Source organism: Pseudophryne corroboree, chromosome 7, assembly GCF_028390025.1.
Source record: "Pseudophryne corroboree isolate aPseCor3 chromosome 7, aPseCor3.hap2, whole genome shotgun sequence".
In the NCBI taxonomy this organism is placed as follows: domain Eukaryota; kingdom Metazoa; phylum Chordata; class Amphibia; order Anura; family Myobatrachidae; genus Pseudophryne; species Pseudophryne corroboree.
In genome coordinates, this window is record NC_086450.1 from 121,330,016 (window position 1) to 121,351,908 (window position 21,893).

Below are 21,893 nucleotides of genomic sequence, written 5' to 3' on the forward strand. Positions count from 1 at the left end.
ACAAATCTGGTTTGCAATAATTAAGGAATGGCATATGTCTTATTCTAAGTAATCTTGGTTTAAATGTACACTTAATATACAGGTTACATAGTAATTGGTTACAGAAATTGCACATGAGTGAACCTTATTTACTTAAAAGTGTGATTTATGTTGTACTGACAGGGAAATAAAGCCTCTGACAGTAAAAAAAATTTACCTATAAAATGTAAACTTTGCATGATATGATTATTATCCCATACTGTAAGGTAAGCATAGAGTTTTCTGTAACATTCCAACTATAATCTGATATGCATACTCTTTCATTAACCCTGCTACACTCTTTAAATAAATCATTTAAATATCTGAGTTTGTCATACCCCAAATGCACTGATTCATTTGTGGACATGCTGTACTTGGAGTCACTCTCTCCTTATGAACAGGCTGTCCACTTGTCTGATACACACCCCCCCCCCCCCCCCAAAAAAAAAAAAAAAAGCCCCCAAAACACAGAAATAACAATATGCCACTTTCATAAATAAATCACAGATAAGTATATTATTTTTTATCACAATATCACAATGAAGTCTTTTAAGAAACTTAAGACAGGCTTAGCAGGCTTTTAGCAACCTATGATTTTCAAGTTGTGGCTGGACAAAAAAGCCCAGTTGGTAGGTAACAATGGGACTTGTAGTTCAACAACAAGACTGAAAGCCACAGGTTCTCTTGCCCTGACAAAGAGTCATACAGCGATCTTGCACAGACCCGTTAATCAATATAGAAAGTCTTGATTGTGTTGGTTTGGCAGGTGTCATCTTTTCAGCAGAAGGCTACTTTTGAATATATAAAGATTAACATATTTAAATTAACATTTCCTAATAAATTTGTTTAAATACTTTTTTTTTAAACATTGTTAAGCATCGTTGTGCAGTGCCATGGTGATGTTGACATAAAATGAGAAACTTAATCAAATAGAATTAGGAGGAAATAGTTTTCTTCTCTATATGGTCAGTGGTTAAAATTTTTTTTTTTTTTAAAGTAAATCAATAAATCACAATTAAAGAAGATCACTGAGTTCATGATTGGTCAGGTATACCCCATTAAACAGGTACAGTCTCAACCACAGGGGATTTTATACAATCCTCGTGAAGTTTGCTTGTCTCAGAGAGCCCTATATCATTTTCATTAAGTAGTTCTGGTACATGGTGGCTAACACCATTTAAACTTGATACATAGCCTTCAGATGATGGGCTCTTTAAATACGAGCGAAACCCTACCGCTGGGAGACTTGACCGATGTTCCGTGTACAAAGAATTGCAATGGCCGTTGTTGTCATTTTCAGAAGCACAGCAAACGATCACAGATGGACTTGTCGTTGGGTAATGAGAATTGGTGTATCCTTCGCCAGATTGCCTTGAATAGTCCACAAACTGGTCAGGTCTCATGTTGTAAGGCACCAAACTCTGAGAACCATTTTTCACTGCATCCCGTTCCGAATAGCCCTCTGGAATCTGATTTGTTGTGCCAGAATTATGGTGGTCTATTTGATAATACAGCGTTGAGGGGTTGGCATAATATGCAGCATTTTTTAAATGATTTTCATGCATTACGTTGGTATCAGAATAGCAGAGCACTGAAGGTACTGGTAGGTTATCTTCATGGGGTACATCATTAAAATCATCTGATTTGTCACCATCGTCATCATCCTCTTCATCATCATCATCATCTTCAGCATCATCATCTGACTCACTCTGTGCTAAACTCTGTGTGCTAGAATCAGTCACTCCACTGCAGTAGCTACTCCCATCATCTTCCTCCTCATCTTCACCATTGTAGTCCAAGTGCTCTGAAGTCTGAAAGTGCATCATTGCAGACTGGGGGTCTGTTTCAATTTTAAAATTCTCTGCAATAGAATATTCTACAGGGTGGCCGGGTTGGACCATAGAGTTGGCAATTGAGCCGACTTCACCATGGCAACCATTTGCTGCAGAAACTTGCTGTTCTCTATTCTTCTCTAACTCCAGCTTCATAATAGTGTGCAGAAAGTGTGTCCGTACACGAATAGGGTTAAACTCGATTCGTCCGGCTGTATTACTGCATCCTTCTTTGGAACAGCCACAAGGAAAAGACATACGATCCACCTTTTAGGCAGAAAAAAAACAGCGCAAAGTAAGATTTACACACATACAGTGAATGACCAGTTACAACTTTCATTTAATATATTCTGCTCTGCAAAACTTTACTCCTTATATAAAATGTTATTTTATGGATGATGGTCCTTTAAATGACCTCATTAGCACACAAGGGGAAAGAAAGAGAAAAAAAAAAAGAGTATAATGGCCATCTTAAATACTGTATGAAGAGTAAAGGGGGGTACTCACGGAGCGATCGCTGCTTAAAATCTAAGCAATCTGACTAGAACACTCCGTGTGTACCCCTCACAGCGATAGCGATGCGCAGCCCCGCGCATCGCTATCGCTGGTGCTATCTAGCAGGTCGCTCACTTCACCCGCTGGGTGAAACGAGCAGACCCCCCGTCTCCCCCCGCATGCTCAGCACACATCTCTCCCCAAATCGGCCCGTGAATACGGCCCTTAAGAATTTTGACTGTCAGACAGGGTCATATCAAGATAGGAGGAGGCCCTTGTGCAGACTCCGTCTTGCCCCTTCCTCTCAAGCCAGCAGCACTGTAGACTCTCGGCACTAGGGTCACTAGTGTGCATGTGCAGGTCTCCAGTAAAATGGCGTGCCAGACATTTTCCCAGAGATTTTATCACTGCGTACATGCAAAATCACCAGGAAAATGGCCACCGCAACATTTTCCTGGTGATTTTTACAGTGCTGCTGCTGTCGATGAGGGACTCCGGAGGGTATGTATTGGAAAAAATGGGTGCACCCATTATAAATACGCCAGTGCTGTCAGGTTATGTGTTCAGAAGCTGTATTTTAAACTCTCACTAACAGAGCCCTCTCTACACTCCGTCTCATATCTGCACCTACTCTGTCAACCTTGTATGCCCTTGTTCTGTGTCTATGTAAGATTTGTTTTTTATTATTTGTTACACTATTATTTGTTACACTAACAGTCCATCTCGGCATTGTTTTGTTGTGCCTTGTAAGTAAATAGTGATGAAGATACTTACACTCGACACAGACATTAAATTTGTCCATTACAATGCCAAGATCAGGGCTATTCAACTGGCGGTTGCAAATTGGCCGATGACTTGACACACTGGTTACAGTGCAGCAGCCAATAAGAATGAGGCTGATTCTTATTGGCTTGCTGTGCTGAAGCTGCAGTTGGCTGAAACTGCAGCTGTTTCTGTCAGCTTTCATGTGTGACAGCAATTGCCAATAAGAATCAGTCAGGTTCTTATTGGTAGAGGCTATCACATGTAACAGCATCTATTACGCAGCACCAGCATTACTAGTGTTCACACTAAGCATGTGGGCACATTGGGGGCGTGATGATGCTAACTTGTGGCATGCAGCAATCTCTGTACTCAGCATTCTACAACAGGTAAAGGTACACATTTGATATCATCCTAAATTGAAGGTAAAATCTGAATAAGGGGCACTATTGTGACACAATGTGAATAAGAGGTACTACAGTGTGACATAATATGAAAAAGGGACAATACTGTGGCATAAATCAAAGAAGGGACACTACTGTAGAATAATGTGAATAAGGGACACTACTGTGTGGCAAAATGTGAATAAGTGGCACCACTGTGTGGCATAATGTGAATAATTTAGTTCTGCCCCAGTGTTTTATGTGGGGCCAATGTATTTTTATTCCTGTGGGGGCTAATGTGTTTTGTTTTTATTTCCTACGGGGGTCAGTGTGTTTATTTTTTTTCATGTTGGTGGTCAATTTCTTTGGGGTTTTTTCTTGTGAAAGTCAATGTGTTTTCTCTCCTTGTGTTGGTCAATGTGTTTGTTTTTTTCTGTGTAGGGTCAATGTGTGTGTGTTTTTCTGTGGGGGCCAATGTGTTTTTTTTTGTGGGGGCCAAAGTATTGTATTGTTTTCTGTATGGGCCAATGTATTTGTTATTTTTCTGTGAAGGGGGTCAGTGTTTTTTTTTATTCAGTGGAGTCCAATGTGTTATTTTTTTCTGTGGGGCCAGTTTGTTTTCTGTAGGGCCAATAGGGCCAATGTGTGTGGGTGTGCGTCTGTGTTTTTCCTGTGGGAGATAATGCTTGTTTCATTTCCTGTGTGGGCCAGTGTTTTTTTATTGTTCTCTGTGGGGGCCAATGTGTTTTTCTGAGAGGCCAATGTGTGTGTTTTTTTCTTAGGGGACCAATGTGTTTTTAGTCTTTGCATGAGTCTGCATTGCACTGCGTATGCATCATGATGCTGTTCGTGCAGAGTTACAGTACAGATTCAGACGTACGCACGCACCAATTAGAAATGTGATTGGCTTCCCTAGGCAGTTAACCAGATGCAGAAGAAACGTAGCATGGGCATGTTGCTGATAGTGGCTGTGTACAGAAATGCTGAATCGCTCACATTGGAGGCCATACTCGGATGATCTGCACCTAGCATAGGGCTGGTGAAAGTTTTGATGGTGCGACCAATGTTAGTGTCTGTAGACACTGACAGTGGGAGTCTCAGTCCTTGCAAATTAGGATGCACGAATATACACTAGGGAAGTGCACTGTAGCGGCATTAGTATAAAGTCACAGACGCAACTGCACCAAAAGACGTAAGGAAAACCTCAACTGTATCCAAGTCAGAATCAGGCCCTATGAGGGGGTATCCCGCCCCCCTTGATAGACCCTGCCCCCATTAGGGCTGCTTCCCTCAATTTCCCGGGATGGTTTTCTATCCCAATCCGCCCCTGAATAAGGGCCTCTACTGTGGCATAATGTGAAAAAGGGACACCACTCTGTGGCATAATGTGAATAAGGGGCACTATTGGGTAGCATAATGTGAATAAGGGGTATTACTATGTGGCATACTGTAAAAAAGTGGCTCTACTCTGGTATAATGTAAATAATGGAAACTACTATGTGGCATAATATGAATAAGGGACTTTACTGTCTGATATAATCTGAATAAGGGGGACTACTATCAGTAGCTGCTGTGCAAGGGGATACTTGTGACAAGATGGTGAGCATGGGGACGTATGTGACAAATGCTGATTCCAGCAGAGGAGGAGTCTGATGGCATATAAAGAGGCATGTGTGGCTTTGATGGCATATATGTAATATATGTACTTTATCTGTGTTCTTATAAAAACCTCAAATGATCAGCCCTCCAAATCTCCCTAACGTTTCAGAATGGCCCACTCAATATTTTAGTTGAATAGCTCTGGCCTAAGGGAATTAATGTCATAAAATGAAGAAGTTTTGTAGGAGAATTACACATTTCATCAATTAATTATATGCAGGGCAGGTGTTGTGATATGTAGGGAGGTAGAGGCAAACCCTGCTCCTGCTACCATTCACTTCTTCCCAACACATGCACGCTTCTCCCCATTGTGCTCCAAACAGCTATCAGCCTGTCCAAATTGCTTACTGGTAACTGCTAGAGGTCCTGTCATTAACTAAATGCATTAGCTGAAGAAATGTTGTGCAGGGCAGGAAACAGGACTTTCAGTCAATATGGCTTTGGGCCCTAGTCGGAGAAGTGACATCATGGAATGTCAAAAGAAAGCCAGCACAAGGGTCAGTAAGTACCACTGCCATATACCATGTATTCCACCTCCCGATATCCCATTCCTGGTTTTAATTGGACTGTGTGATTTTTAGACTCCTTGGGGTAAATGTAATAGGGTGTGAGAAGCCAGAGGTGTGGGAATGCCCGTATTTTTAAAGCGGCAACCATTTACAAGGCAAATCCAGGTTGGGTTACTTTTTTTTGTAGGGTAAATAATAAGAATTTACTCACCGGTAATTCTATTTCTCGTAGTCCGTAGTGGATGCTGGGAACTCCATAAGGACCATGGGGAATAGACGGGCTCCACAGGAGACTGGGCACTCTAAAAAAAGATTAGGTACTATCTGGTGTGCACTGGCTCCTCCCTCTATGCCCCTCCTCCAGACCTCAGTTAGGGAAACTGTGCCCGGAAGAGCTGACATTACAAGGAAAGGAAATGTTGAATCCAGGGTAAGACCCATACCAGCCACACCGTACAACTTGTGATAACCTTACCCAGTTAACAGTATGAGCAACAACTGAGCCTCACTCAACGGATGGCTCATAACAATAACCCTTATTTAAGCAATAACTATATACACGTATTGCAGAGAGTCCGCACTTGGGACGGGCGCCCAGCATCCACTACGGACTACGAGAAATAGAATTACCGGTGAGTAAATTCTTATTTTCTCTGACATCCTAGTGGATGCTGGGAACTCCGTAAGGACCATGGGGATTATACCAAAGCTCCCAAACGGGCGGGAGAGTGCGGATGACTCTGCAGCACCGAATGAGCAAACACAAGGTCCTCCTCAGCCAGGGTATCAAACTTGTAGAACTTTGCAAATGTGTTTGAACCTGACCAAGTAGCAGCTCGGCAAAGCTGTAATGCCGAGACCCCTCGGGCAGCCGCCCAAGAAGAGCCCACCTTCCTTGTGGAATGGGCTTTTACCGATTTTGGATGCGGCAATCCAGCCGCAGAATGAGCCTGCTGAATCGTGTTACAGATCCAGCGAGCAATAGTTTGACAGGCCAAACGGCAACGTCTGGAACTGGTAATGACAGTCCTGTACCACAAATCTGAGGTACTCATGGTGAGGTGGGTAAATGGGGACATGCAAGTAAGCATCTTTGATGTCCAGCGACACCATAAAATCCCCCTCTTCCAGGCTTGCAATAACCGCTCTGAGCGATTCCATTTTGAACTTGAATTTCTTTATATAAGTGTTCAAGGACTTTAGATTCAAAATGGGTCTCACCGAACCGTCCGGTTTCGGTACCACAAACATTGTGGAATAGTAACCCCTTCCCTGTTGAAGGAGGGGGACCCTGACAATCACTTGCTGGAGGTACAGCTTGTGAATTGCCGCCAGCACTACCTACCTTTCCATGGGGGAAGCTGGCAAGGCTGATTTGAGGTAACGGCGGGGGGGAGTCGCTTCGAATTCCAGCTTGTATCCCTGAGATACAATTTGTATAGCCCAGAGATCCACCTGTGAACGAATCCACTGGCTGCAGAGGTTTCGGAGACGCGCCCCCACCGCACCTGGCTCCGCCTGTGGAGCCCCAACGTCATGCGGTGGACTTAGTGGAAGCAGGGGAGGACTTTTGTTCCTGGGAACTTGCTGCATGGTGCAGCTTCTTACCTCTACCCCTGCCTCTGGCAAGAAAGGATGCACCCCTGACCCTCTTGCCTTTTTGGGAACGAAAGGACTGCATTTGAGAATACGGTGCTTTCTTAGGCTGTGAGGAAACCTGAGGCAAGAAAGTGGACTTTCCAGCTGTCGCTGTAGACACGAGGTCCGACAGACCATCTCCAAACAACTCCTCACCCTTATAAGGCAAAACCTCCATGTGTTTTTTAGAATCAGCATCTCCTGTCCATTGCCGAGTCCATAAGACCCTCCTGGCAGAAATGGACATAGCATTAATTCTAGAGCCCAGCAGGCAAATGTCCCTCTGAGCATCTCGCATATATAAGACGACGTCTTTGATATGGCCCAGGGTTAGCAAAGCAGTATCTCTGTCGAGGGAATCTATGTCGTCTAACAGAGTATCTGTCCACGCTGCTACAGCACTACACATCCAGGCTGAAGCAATAGCAGGTCTCAGTAGAGTACCAGAGTGTGTATACACTGACTTCAGGATAGCTTCCTGCTTTCTATCCGCAGGCTCCTTTAAGGCGGCCGTATCCTGAGACGGCAGGGCCACCTTTTTAGATAAGCGTGTCAGCGCCTTGTCCACCCTAGGGGATGTTTCCCAACGTAACCTGTCCGTTGGCGGGAAAGGGTACGTCATCAGTAACCTCTTAGAAATCACTAATTTCTTATCAGGGGAACTCCACGCTTCTTCACACAATTCATTTAATTCATCAGATAGGGGAAAAGTCACTGGCTGCTTTTTCTCCCCAAACATATAAACCATCTTGGTATTAACCGGGTTACTCTCAGAAATGTGTAATACATCTTTCATTGCAATAATCATGTATCGGATGGCCTTGGTCATTTTAGACTGTAAATGTGCCTCATCATCGTCGACACTGGAGTCGGACTCCGTGTCGGCATCTGTGTCAACCATCTGAGATAGAGGGCGTTTATGAGCCCCTGACGGCTTCTGAGACGCCTGGGCAGGCGCGGGCTTAGACCCCGGCTGTCCCAAGGCTGCAGCGTCATCAAACCTTTTATGTAAGGAGTTTACATTGTCATTTAAGACCTTCCACATATCCATCCAATCAGGTGTCGGCCCCGACAGGGGCGATACCACACTTATCTGCCCTTGCTCCGCCTCCACGTAACCTTCCTCATCAAACATGTCGACACAGCCGTACCGACACACCGCACACACACAGGGAATGCTCAGACTGAGGACAGGACCCCACAAAGTCCTTTGGGGAGACAGAGAGTATGCCAGCACACACCACAGCGCTATATAACACAGGGATTTTCACTGCTAATAAGTGATTTTCCCAATAGCTGCTTTTTTGTATTGATTTGCGCCTAAATTTATGTGCCCCCCCTCTCTTTTTAACCCGTCTTGTACCTGGTTACTGCAGGGGAGAGCCTGGGGAGCTGCTTCCAGCGGAGCTGTGAAGGGAAAATGGCGCTGGTGTGCTGAGGAAGAAGGCCCCGCCCCCTCAGTGGCGGGCTTCTGTCCCGCATTTCATGTAAAAAATGGCGGGTTTTTTTACGTATATACAGTGCTAGACTGTATATATGTATGTTTTTGTGCCAAAGGTACCTCAATTGCAGCCCAGGGCGCCCCCCCCCCCAGCGCCCTGCACCCTACAGTGACCGGAGTGTGTAAGTGTGCTGGGAGCAATGGCGCACAGCTGCAGTGCTGTGCGCTACCTTAATGAAGACAGGAGTCTTCAGCCGCTGATTTCGTCGTCTTCCAGCTTCTGTTCTTCTGGCTCTGCAAGGGGGACGGCGGCGCGGCTCCGGGAACGGACGATCGAGGACAGGTGCCTGTGTTCGAACCCTCTGGAGCTAATGGTGTCCAGTAGCCTAAGAAGCACAAGTTAGCTGCAAGCAGGTAGGTTTGCTTCTCTCCCCTTAGTCCCACGTAGCAGTGAGTCTGTTGCCAGCAGAAGCTCACTGAAAATAAAAAACCTAATAAATACTTTCTTTTCTAGTAAGCTCAGGAGAGCCCACTAGGAGCACTCAGCTCTGGCCGGGCACAGATTCTAACTGAGGTCTGGAGGAGGGGCATAGAGGGAGGAGCCAGTGCACACCAGATAGTACCTAATCTTTTTTTAGAGTGCCCAGTCTCCTGCGGAGCCCGTCTATTCCCCATGGTCCTTACGGAGTTCCCAGCATCCACTAGGACGTCAGAGAAAATAAGAATTTCTACATCAGTTGTGGCCTAGCTGCTCACCTGACATTTTATGCCTGCGAGGCTGCATGTGCATGTTTCTGGATCACAAAATATTCTGCAGTCACAACCACAGTCTTCTCTAGACAGACGGATTGCTCTCAGCTCATGTTTCTCTTCCACATCGATCTTCTTTACCCCAGATGCCCGCAACAAGGCTCTCCGCTTCTTTGTTGGCAGAGGTTGTAGAAAGAAATACTCATCTACTTCAGTGTTATCCAAATCAATGTCATCATCTGAAATATCATCCAGTGTAAGAATGTTGGCTTCTTCAGATTCTATTGTGCCATTTTTAGTTATCTAAAAAAAAGCAGAAAAACACAACGTTGTGAAAATATTTAATTCAATAAGGTTATGGAACACTGAATTGACTTCCAATATTCTTATTAGTTAAACTGTATAGGATATGATCTCCTGTATAATGCAATAAATATTAATTCTTGAATTATAAGGTTGTTTAAATTAACTGAAAACAAAAAAAATAACTGTAAATCATCTGCTTAAAATGCAGAAATATACTGTTGCCTTTTACCATGATTTCCTTATTTTATTACCAAAGATCTTGCTGAGGATGGTCCATTGCAATAACCTGTCAAATGGCAGCAACACTGTGATACAGCATTTTAAGTACAGATGTGCGCTGGCCCATTTTTTCTGGTTTTGGTTCTAATTCATTTTCAGGTTTTGGTTTTGCCAAAAACTGCCTCACTGGTTTTGGATCTGTATTTTTTTCAAAAATGTATAAAAGCTAAAATCACAGAATTTGGGCATTTTTTGTTCCTACAATATTCTAACCTAATTAGCATTTATTTCTAGTCAATTTTGACCACCTCGCAGCTCACAATATTGTTTCCATCCAGTTTAAGTCAAAGGCTGCAGCGAGCTGGCTGGTTACTAAGTGACAGAGCAGCAGCACAAACACACGGCAGTGTCTAACAATATTCTTTATATTTTTTACATTTTCAGCTCAGCTCACACTGTGGGGATTCAAAGGGCTTTTATATGTACATGACTAAACACACTGGGGTACAGTGCACAGAACAGTACAAACAATAGAACAATATATATATATATACGTAGCCACGCCCCTGCGCCCATGCCTAGCTGCACTGAGCCATGTCTTCTGCTGCCCCATATACTTTGTATGGGGCATATCTAAGATGCACACACATGGAGCGACGTGCACACAGTCGTGGCAAATAAGGTAAATTCACAACTAGATGTAGCCATGATGAGATATATATATATATATATATATATAAAAAATTATTATTATTTTTTTTTTTTAATTCACAGCTCAGCTCACACTGTGGGGATTCAAAGGACTATTATATGTACTTGAACAAACACACTGGGGTACAGCAAACACAGGTTGAACAAACTTGTTGTTAACTTCTTTTGCATTTGGCACCGCAGAATCACAGTGCTTATATATAAACACAGCGGGGTATGGCCTGCGGAGCCAGTGCAGCACCACTGTGTGACAGAGTAATTAAACTAAGGGGACTAGACACAGCACAGCCACTTGTGGATGGACACAGCAGAGCACAGCACATCCAGTAGCAGTGTGACTGGAGTCGGCGTTCACATCACTGCAGGAGGGCCTTATATATTACTCAGAAATCAGAAGTTTGGACACACCCACACACACCCCTCTAATTTTAAGTAGTCAATGTCAGGCAGAAAATTGATGTTAAATACCAGACATTATTTCAATAATAATAAGTAGGATGATTGTATTGGAAAAAAAATATTTTAGTGGACTTAATTGTAAAGACATCAAGCATATTAGCTGTGATGTGGAAAGGTAAAAACAACAGTAGTGGGCATAACATTATTTCATGTGTCTAAAGTTTTAATTTTTGCTATTATAGGCAAATAATTGTTTAGATTGTTTTACACATACTCTTACACATGGACAAGAGATATCTATAATTGGGGGTCATATATATAGGTTTTAACTGTAAATATTGTTTTCAGGAAATGTTTAAATTAGGGGTATACACTTCTCATTACTAATTTGTCCACAAACACATCCATAGGGCAGAGACATGGGATTGTCATTTTTGTGTTACTAACAGAAACCGCCAACTGTGTTGCATTTCTTAGTCAAAAGCCTTTTATTTGTAGCACTGATTATTTACAGTATGGGTGTTACGCCGGGGGGTATGCAGTTTACAATACTCAGGCCAAAGAGCCAATTGCCCAATTCACAGCCATACACAGTTCAATTTGCGCAGTGTCTACGCAGCATCTGGGGGATAAAGTAGTGATAAATCAGTGATAAGTGCAAGGTGATATCGCACCAGCCAGTCAGCACCTGTCATTTTTCAAATCCTTAATGACTGGCTGGTGCGTTATCACCTTGTGCTTATCTCTTCTTTATCACTTCTTTATCCCTTCTCCAGGCTAATACATCTGCCCCAAATATTGAGTATTATGTACACTGGAAATCAGACATTTCAGCAGTCAGGAAAAATAAATCATGGATTGATTCTCTAATTTGTCAGACGAGTACCTTGCTTATGACCACCACTTTGTTTAGAATGATATGTAACTGCGGAAGTTGAAATAATTTCACCTACATGTAGAGATCTGCAGGTGGGGTCAAAGTGCTTCTATCAGACCTGGCTCTTTACAGCCATAGGGGGTTATTCAGAATTGGTCACAGATTTTTCAAAATGTGTGACCATACTACTCACATGCTGGGGGCCACCCAGCATGGGGCAAGGCTGCCCAGCATTTGTGGCACCATCCCCACAATCGCAATTTAATTGCGAATGCATCAAACAGAGGTTGACCACTACCTACGCAGCCTGGCTGTGTTTGCCAGGGTACCGCCGCCATGTTCCACTAACAGGAAACGCAGGCAACGTTATTGGCCAGCTCCAAAACCGGCCATAACATGCCTGCTGATGTCACTAATTGGCAACGAGAGTAAAGCTGCACCCAAGTTTTGTAAAGCAGCTACTGTACTCTTGCCTATCTTACATACTCTCTGAACCAAACAGTACAGCCACCTACAGACATGCACAAGACAGCGCTAAACATCTATCAACAAGTTATAGAGAGTTGGTTTGTTAGGCATGAAAAATATATCTACTTTATATGACATGGTCTATGAAGTAAGGAAATATGGAGGAAACCATTTTTGTAGTGTCAATGGTTTCGAATTAATATTGTAAACGTTTTTACATTGTCAAATGTAGCCCTATTTTAATAGCTCGGGTAATTCCATGCCCTTGTCCTCCATAACCAGCTTTAGAGTTGGCAACACTAGTTACATGAGAGAGAGAGAGAGAGAGAGAGAGAGAGAGAGAGAGAGAGAGAGAGAGAACATATTGGGTGGGATGTAGTTGGTAAATAGGTCATATGGTGGCTATAGGTGATGGGATTGACTGTTTGTCATCTGGTCCATATTGGTAGGAGGTATTAGTTACCATTTCTATGCAGAGAAGCACTCTATTGAGTATAGCAGAAAGGCTTGGCCATCAGCTTTATAAATCAGAGGTTGGAGGACAGATCCTTATATTTTACTATAGCTGGCATGTTATAGTTACATTCAGTTCCTGGCAGGGGTTTGTAACTTAATGGGATGGAAACACAATTACAATATTAATAGCAGTTGCTGGAGAGGGGATCCCACGCTATCTATTCTCCCTCCAGGGGGGTCGTGGACCCCCAAGAGGGAGAAAAGGTGTCGGTATGCTGGTTGTCGGGATTCTGGCGCCGGTATACTGTGCGCCGGGATCCCAACAACCAGTATACTGAATACCACCCATTCAGTACTATGGCTGCTGGTATTCGATTCAAAGAAGTGGAAACAAAACTATCCCCAGAAGGTGAGTGACTAAGTCAGTGTTTTTTTCTGTGTTAATGAGCATGGACTGTATAGTCTTTAATTTTCTTATGACTATGACGTGATATGAAATGTGACAGATTCACTTAAAGGGTTATGGGGTCTGTGAACGGAGATTTACTGTAAGCTGGGAAAACATAAACAAATTTTTGTCTAATGTGTTCCCAGTACAGTATTGTTTTGAGCCGAATCAGAACAATAAATTGTCCACATCGTCCAGTGTGTATGCACTATTGTGCGCTCTCGTGCATCGCTCACCACATCTTCCTATCTGTCGTACATGCAGCTCAATCTGATGATATTGTCCACTATTTTCAGCATATCGTCTAGTGCGTACGCATCACCTATTCTTATACCTGATATATCATTAATGACCAAATGACCAAACAACGCAAGGTACATCGTTCGGTTGTTTTTAAGATTGCACAGTGTGTATGTACTATAACGTTGTCCGGGAGTTCCAAGGAAATCGCGACGACCATTGCGTCATTTGAACATTGTCTACTGTCTACCCAGCTTTAGAGAGAGATAAAGTGGACAGAGATAAAGTACCAACCAACCAGCTCCTAACATTTTTTAAACACAGTCTGTATCATGGCAGTTGGGAGCTGATTAGCAGAATTTGCAATCCTTTTGTTAGTATGCTGGGGGCTGCCAATCGCAGGGCAAGACCATTCAGCATGCTGTCTGCCGCCTCCCCCCTTCAACAAACAAATTGTGAACGCATCGCAATTTCTGCTTTTTAGCAGAAATTGAGGATGCCTCCTGCTGGCGCAACTTAGCTGCACCTGCAGGAAGTGCGCCACCATGTTCCTGATCGTGGTGGCTATGTGTAACGTCACGCATCCGCCGCAATCATGCCTCAACATGACCCCATTTGCACCGCACCATTTGCCCGCCTTCGCAATGCTCCATCTCCACCCTGGAAACGGAGCGTTGCTATTCCCCCGCCCCGCAACCGCCTGTGCCTGATTGACATGCAGAGGCGATTGCATTTTCTATGGCCCCCCAGCATAAAATGCTGGCCCATGCGCAGGACGGGTGCTGTGCATGCGCCTGAATCTTTTTTTTTATAGTTTTTGTGGATGGATTGCACACTGCGATCCAACCTGAATTAGGCCCTTTATCTCCAGCCACTTTCTCTCTCTCTCCAAGGCTTCGTACATACTGTAGACCCTCAAGTATGATAAACCTAAATGTGCATTTTTGCTAATATTAGTTACAAGTATTATCCGCAGTGCTGCCAAGAGATCTGCCAGGCCCTGGTAAAACTTTGAGGGTGTGGCCTAACCACCGGAGGCATGGCCACATCTCCTTAGGGAAAAATTAAAAAGGCTTTGTAGAGCCATGCAATTCAAGGGGGGCATCATGATCAGAGTGATCCCCCCCTACCTGCACAGCAACAGGTAGAGGCTCAGCAGCAGCAGCCTCTTTGCCTCACTGCAGCATGTGCTGTGCTGATGAGCTCATGCTGCTGCTGCCCGGGAGAAGGGGGTGGGGTGGGGGGTGCAGCAGATTGGAGACTCCACCAGGTTCCTCCATCAGTCCCTAGCCTGGGTAATTATTATCCGCTCCTCCTCTCGGCGATCCTGAGCATCAGCTGCTAAAACGTTCATGTTGCTTGTGCAGAACACATTTTATTTATATTATTTGTATTTATATTTTCTGAAGCGTTATTTTGTAGTTGCTTTTCCACTTTATTGTTAATTTCTTTCTCACTAATGTTTCAAAAGCTATTTATGGATCTCTTAGGAGCGGACACATATTAATATTAATAAGCCTATTTGCATATGACTGGCCAGATCTTACTGACTTCTTATAATACTACAATCTGACTGTTACTGTATTTCCTGAAAATGGTGTATATCCTCTTTCTGAGCTTCCACTTCTATCAATATGAAGCATACTGCAAACACATTTGGGAATTAATACCAATTTAAAATTAGAATAATGTATGCTTATCTCTGCATAAATCCTTCCTTTGGCAAAATCCCTTCAATACGTAATGGGAATTCACAAATATTGCAGAAACTCATGAACCAGTATTTTTATCTTCCTTGATCATTAAGTATGTATGACTGTATGATTTTACCCAGGGCCAGATTATCAACGGGGTGGATGGAGCTACAGCTCCGGCCTCTAGATAAAAATAGGCCCATCATCATAATGGATACAAGCCACCCAGCCAAACTGTCAGCCATAAATCATGTATTACATTGTTTTTGCTATCGTTTTCTCACAAAATCATGCAATTTTTCAATTTCTTTGTATTTAGGGAGACAGTGGGGCTAATACTGCAGGGGGTGTATACCCCACGGTCACTTCATCTGGCTAGCAGAGTGCCTGGAATGGCACTCTGCAGCCAGTATCACTTCTGCAGTGCTGTCCAAAGTGTCCTGCGAAGCCCCCGACACCCACAAATCCCCGCCCCTGGGCTTTGATTGGCCCGCAGCTCATTTAACATTAATGCAGGGGTGACCATCGGTAGGTAAAACCATCGATGGCTCCCTTACAGATGGTTTTACACCATCGAGGTTATGAATCAATGGTAACCATCTATGGATAACCCACCCATGCCCATCCCTAATACAGTCTGTACAGAGTTGTTCTTCCTGGTGGCTGTGCCCCTCGACATTACATATACACACACACACACACACACACACACACACACACATACATACACACACATACACACACACAAACATTTTAAATGGAATTCATAAGTAAGCAGCTAACTGGGATTCTACTGATCCAGACTAGGACCGGTGGGTCTTCTGTCCCACACCATCTGGCAGCTGCCATGGATGCACAGTCTATCAGTTTCACTCTTCCTGTACTCAGAGCTATTGACTGGATTGTTGTCCCTGTGACAGCTTTGATATCCTTGGGCCATCTACTGCTCCAGTGTACCTGAACATCAATATCTCTGAGACCTACAGCTCCATTTACCCACCATCCCTGGGGCTTCCCACTGTGCTGACATCTCTGAGACTTAGTCCACTCTGCCGGTCAAGCTGATAGCCTTGGGACCCCCTCCGCTCACTCTGCTTCTTTGTCTACAGAAATAGGAGATCAAACAACCAAACAAGTTTCCCTCCACCAACAAAGCACCAACCAAGCAATTGCTTGGTGACATGGCAATTCCACACCAGCCTTCATCACCCCAGGTTCTAGGCTCACCTCCATGGCACTTCCTGCATGCACGTTCCTACCTTCAGCTTAGTTTGGCATCGCCCTAAAAGATTTTCTGATGCCTTCCCACTGGACCATTGCTAGACCACAAAGTATCAAGTCTACCTCTTCACTATCATTCCTCCCAACACTGTCAGTCTGCTCTCTTCGTGCCATCTCTGGGTGACCCGCTTTTTGTATTTTCAATTCCATCTACCAGCCCCTTGGAAATCCTGCTGACTTGGAACCTCCGCATGCCATATTCCTTTTAGCTTGACATAGGGGGTTATTTAGTAAGGACTGCAGATTCTGCTAAAAAGCATAAAAGACAATCCTTTCTATTGCATGCTGGGGGCCGCCCATCGCAGGGCAAGGATGCTCAGCATGCTAAATGGCCTGACCTGCAACCACAATTTAACTGCAGTAACACCAACTGTGGACGACCCCAGACAGCCGCAGCTACGCTGTGTATGCAAACGGTCCACTGCCTCTTTTCCATTGGAGCATCTGCGTGTGACATCACACAACCGCCCTGAAAACGCTGCTGATCCACCCCCGTTTTCCCCGATCCGCCTCCGTCCCCCCCCCCCCTTCCCCATCTGCTCCTCGAATGTCTCTGGCGTTCGCAGCCAATGCGATCCAATTACATTGGCAGGGTGCGCACACGCAGTTGTACCCATGTGCCTATTTTTATCATTACTTTTTTTTATTGTATTGTATGTCACTGTCCTTAGGCCAGGCAGTACAGAATCTGTGGCATCAAACAAATAAATGATAATATAGTATGTAAAGGGATTCTAGCTCTATGGGCCTGATTCAGCCGTGGACGCTAATGCAATTGCGGCTGCAGTTGTATACGCAGTTTAATGCTAATGTTGCTGCCACCTGGAAATGTACTGAGACCATCACGGCTACCTTGCTAATATCAGCAACTATGGCCCTCATTCCGAGTTGATCGCTCGCAAGGCGAATTTAGCAGAGTTGCTCAGGCTAAGCCTACGCCTACTGGGAGTGAATCTTAGCTTCTTAAAATTGCGACCGATGTATTCGCAATATTGCGATTACAAACTACTTAGCAGTTTCAGAGTAGCTTCAGACTTACTCAGCATCTGCGATCAGTTCAGTGCTTGTCGTTCCTGGTTTGACGTCATAAACACACCCTGCGTTCGCCCAGACACTCCCCCGTTTCTCCGGCCACTCCTGCGTTTTTTCCGGAAACGGTAGCGTTTTTATCCACACGCCCCGAAAACGCCGTGTTTCCGCCCAGTAACACCCATTTCCTGTCAATCACACTACGATCGCCGGAGCGAGGAAAAAGCCGTGAGTAAAAATACTATCTTCATTGTAAAATTACTTGGCGCAGTCGCAGTGCGATTATTGCGCATGCGTACTAAGCGGAATTTCACTGCGATGCGATGAAAATTACCGAGCGAACGACTCGGAATGAGGGCCAATGTACACACAGCGGTGGTCGCAGATCCTTCAACAATTGACAATCTCAGTGACTCTATTGTCACGCAGAAGGGCTATGGAGACTGAGATGATGCTGCCATGTTTTCTGCATATGAGATTAAAGATGTAGGCAGAGACATGGGCGTGGCTGCATTTTTGATGCCGCCTGTTACCTACCACAAAATTACCTGCTCTTGCCAATCATTTGCAGTTGATTCCTTACTGTAAGTGTCCTTCAAAAGTACCTTGGCACATGCACAGTCGGCCTGATAATCACTCCACTATGCTAATATCAGCATTAAGTACGCATCTGAAACAGGCCCTGTGTTTGTTAATTTTCCTTTTGTATTTGTGTAATTTAAATACGGGATAGATTATCATAATTTATTATTAGCATTTATTTTATTTTAACGTATATGCTGTATATTAAAAGCATACTCAGTTGCACAAATGGGATAAATGTCTGAAAATATCCTTGTTAGAGGTCTAGTTGCTGTGACTGCCCTAGGTCACCATTTAGTATAGGTGCCATTGTTTCTTTTCTCTTCCACAAAAATCCGTATCTGCCAGAGCTCTCCTTTCCTTAAGTATACTCCCTTCAATATTATTGAGGGGTGATAATCCTCTTGTAAAGGTTATATATTAATTAGGAAAATAATATATTATTGTTTCCCGATTACCCCCGAAGGTAGGGGTTAAGTTTTCTATATTAAATCATAGTATTTAAGTAAAACAGGGCTTAATGTAGAGTATGCTGAAATTTACTTTAGAGGTCAGTTTTGTGTCATCTAACCTGGTGTTCCAGTCAAAAAGATCAGATCAACATATCAATCATAATTTATCACCCAGTCACAGAGGCTTAAAATAAAAATTCCTTCTGCTGGAAATGACCCTGTGAAAACAGATATATTTCCCATAGAAAAAATACATCAGATCATTACTTTTTAGAACTAATTTTTGAAACAACCTCTGTATGTATTCAAAACCAGTGAAACAAACCACATGACACATGTCATTAAAAGACAGCATAACCATGTTTCATATGCACTAGTGTGGAAAATCATGCTATGTTTAGTGAAACTACTATTAAATCTCTACTATGGCCCTCATTCCGAGTTGATCGCTCGCTAGCTGCTTTTAGCAGCAGTGCAAACGCTAAGCCGCCGCCCTCTGGGAGTGTATCTTAGCTTAGCAGAAGTGCGAACAAAAGATTAGCAGAACTGCACAGGAAAAATGTCATGCCGTTTCAGACCTACTACTACCTTGCGATCACCTCAGTCTGTTTAGTTCCTGCTTTGACGTTACAAACACGCCCTGCGTTCGGCCAGCCGCTCCCCCGTTTCCCCAGCCACTCCTGCGTTTTTGCCAGGCACGCCTGCGTTTTTTAGCACACTACCCGAAATCGCAGAGTTGCCGCCCAGAAACACCCACTTCCTGTCAATCATATTACGAACACTCGAGCGACTGAAAAACGTTGCTCGAGCTTCTGTAAAACTGCAAACTTTTGTGTGAAAGTACTTAGCGCATGCGCGCTGCGTACCATGCGCAAGCGCATAAATGCCATTTTTTCACCTGATCGCTGCGCTGCGAAAAACGGCGGCGAGCGATCAACTCGGAATGAGGGCCTATGTTCAAGAGTAAAGTTATACTATTTGTAGAGCACTTTAGTAGAAGTGATGTTGCTCAAAAGTCAATAAACCATATTATAACACCGATATACCGCTATCCCTGATGGCGCAAGGAAAAGGGAGATTGGGTAGAAAGAAAATTGTTTTAAAAGTGGTCAAGTTAAGGGGGTGATTCAGACCTGATCACTAGGCTGCTAAAATGGTTGTCCTGTGATTAGATAGTCGCCGTGCAAGTGTGCGATCGCATGTGTACACCGAGCAGCTAAAAATCCCTCAGTGTACAGCTGCAAATCCGTTCTCACCTCACTCACCAGTGAATGGTTTTTACCAGTGTGTGCAGTCTGTGCGCAGCCCAGGGCTTACTCCTACAGTGCGATAAGGATGGGCTGATCGGGGCCGGAGCTGACGTCATACACCCTCCCTGAAAACACTTGAGAACACCTGCGTTCTCCCTTTCACCCGAAGAAAATGGTCAGTTACCACCCACAAACGGCCTCCTCCTGTCAATCAGCATGCAAATGGCTGTGTGATTAGAATTTTTGCGCCAGCTTGTCGCTGACCGGCGATGCCGGTTGTTTGCCATTGCGCATGCGCATTGCGGTGCATACGCATGCACAAATAATAACTGATCGCCTGCTGTGTGAAAACGCACAGCAGCAATCAGGTCTGAATCATTCCCTAGGTTAGAAATTATCAGTTCTTTTGGCTCGGTATTTGTATTTACTAGTTGCCCATACTTTCCAGATTTCCACAAGCAACAGACAGCATGATAACAGATTTGATAACATAAATGATGTTCTGCTTCCATTCAGTACTAAGGCCCTCATTCCGAGTTGTTCGCTCGCTAGCTGCTTTTAGCAGCATTGCACACGCTAAGCCGCCGCCCTCTGGGAGTGTATCTTAGCTTACAGAATTGCAAACGAAAGATTAGCAGAATTGTGAATAGAAATTTCTTAGCAGTTTCTGAGTAGCTCCAGACTTACTCCTACATTGCCATCAGTTCAGTCAGTTTCGTTCCTGGTTTGACGTCACAAACACACCAGCGTTCGCCCAGACACTCCCCCGTTTCTTCAGACACTCCCTCGTTTTTCCCAGAAACGCCAGCGTTTTTTCGCACACTCCCAGAAAACGGCCAGTTTCCGCCCAGAAACACCCACTTCCTGTCAATCACAGTACGATCACCAGAACGATGAAAAATCCTCGTTATGCCGTGAGTAAAATACCTAACTTTTGTGTAAAATAACTAAGCGCATGCGCTCTGCGAACCTTGCGCATGCGCAGTAAGTGACTAATTGCAATATAGCGAAAATCGGCAATGAGCGAACAACTCGGAATGACCCCCTAAATCCAGTCAGGGAAGGACTGGCCAGTAGGTAAAACCCACAGTGGGCCCCACTACCCCCCCCCCCCCCTCTTCTAGGGATCAGATTCCAGACTGTGCACTTGAATTATACATAGGTTACTTTATAGTGCACAGGACTATTGTGTATTTTCTACAGTGTATTGCTGTTATTAATCTGGTACATTATCATGCATGACCTAGCAATATTTATTATATATAAATGTATCAAGTGGCCCAGACCATGCATTCTCTAATGGTTAGCTAAACTGCTGTAGCGGCTGGCCACACCCTTAAACATGGGCAGAGCCGGCCCTAACCAATATGATGCCCTAGGCAAGATTTTGGCTGGTGCCCCCTAGCACCGCCACTAGTTCTGCAGGAGATGCCTGGCATGAGTCAGCTGGCAGCTCTGCTAACGTCGGGCGCTTTTGTTTATGAAAATGCATCTTATTTGCATTACTATGTGGCTAAGATGCACAAGCAGCTTCTGCTGATTAAAATTATATGCTGCATGCATTTATTCTGTGTTCAACTGCGGCTGTATCTGCATACGAAATGCTACATTACAGTAATGTCCAGGAATACACTGCAACGTAGCATTTCGTATGCAGATACAGCCAGAGTCATACACAGAATATAGGCATGCCGCATATCATTTTAATCAGCAGAAGCTGCTGGTGCCCCTAAGCATACCAAATGCCCTAGGCAAATGCCCTAGGCATTTGCCTAGTTTGCCTATGCCTAAGGCCGGCTCTGAACATGGGTCCCTACCACTGCATTTCCCCGGTGGGCCCTTCATGCCCCAGTCCGACACTGGATCCAGTCTGACATTAATATAAATAGCAACCTGATGTGGGGGAATAGGGGTCCAGGCGACCAACGGTGTTAGATTACTATACGTATTTTGAAGAAAAAAATAAAAATATTTTTATGGTATAATAAAAAAGA

At 44.1% G+C, this 21,893-nt stretch overlaps 1 protein-coding gene across 2 annotated transcripts in view; it reads right to left on the reverse strand.

Moving 5' to 3' along the window:
* Positions 1-479: 479 nt before the first annotated feature.
* Positions 480-21,893, reverse strand: part of CSRNP3 (cysteine and serine rich nuclear protein 3) — a 278,203-nt gene continuing 256,789 nt past the window's right edge. For both annotated transcript variants that reach the window (XM_063933603.1, XM_063933602.1), the window contains exons 4-5: positions 9,494-9,790; positions 480-2,117 (exon numbers count right to left, since the gene is read on the reverse strand). In XM_063933603.1, the coding sequence (XP_063789673.1) occupies positions 1,077-2,117; positions 9,494-9,790 (1,338 nt within the window). In that variant the 3' untranslated portion in view covers positions 480-1,076. The remainder of the gene's footprint in view (positions 2,118-9,493; positions 9,791-21,893) is intronic.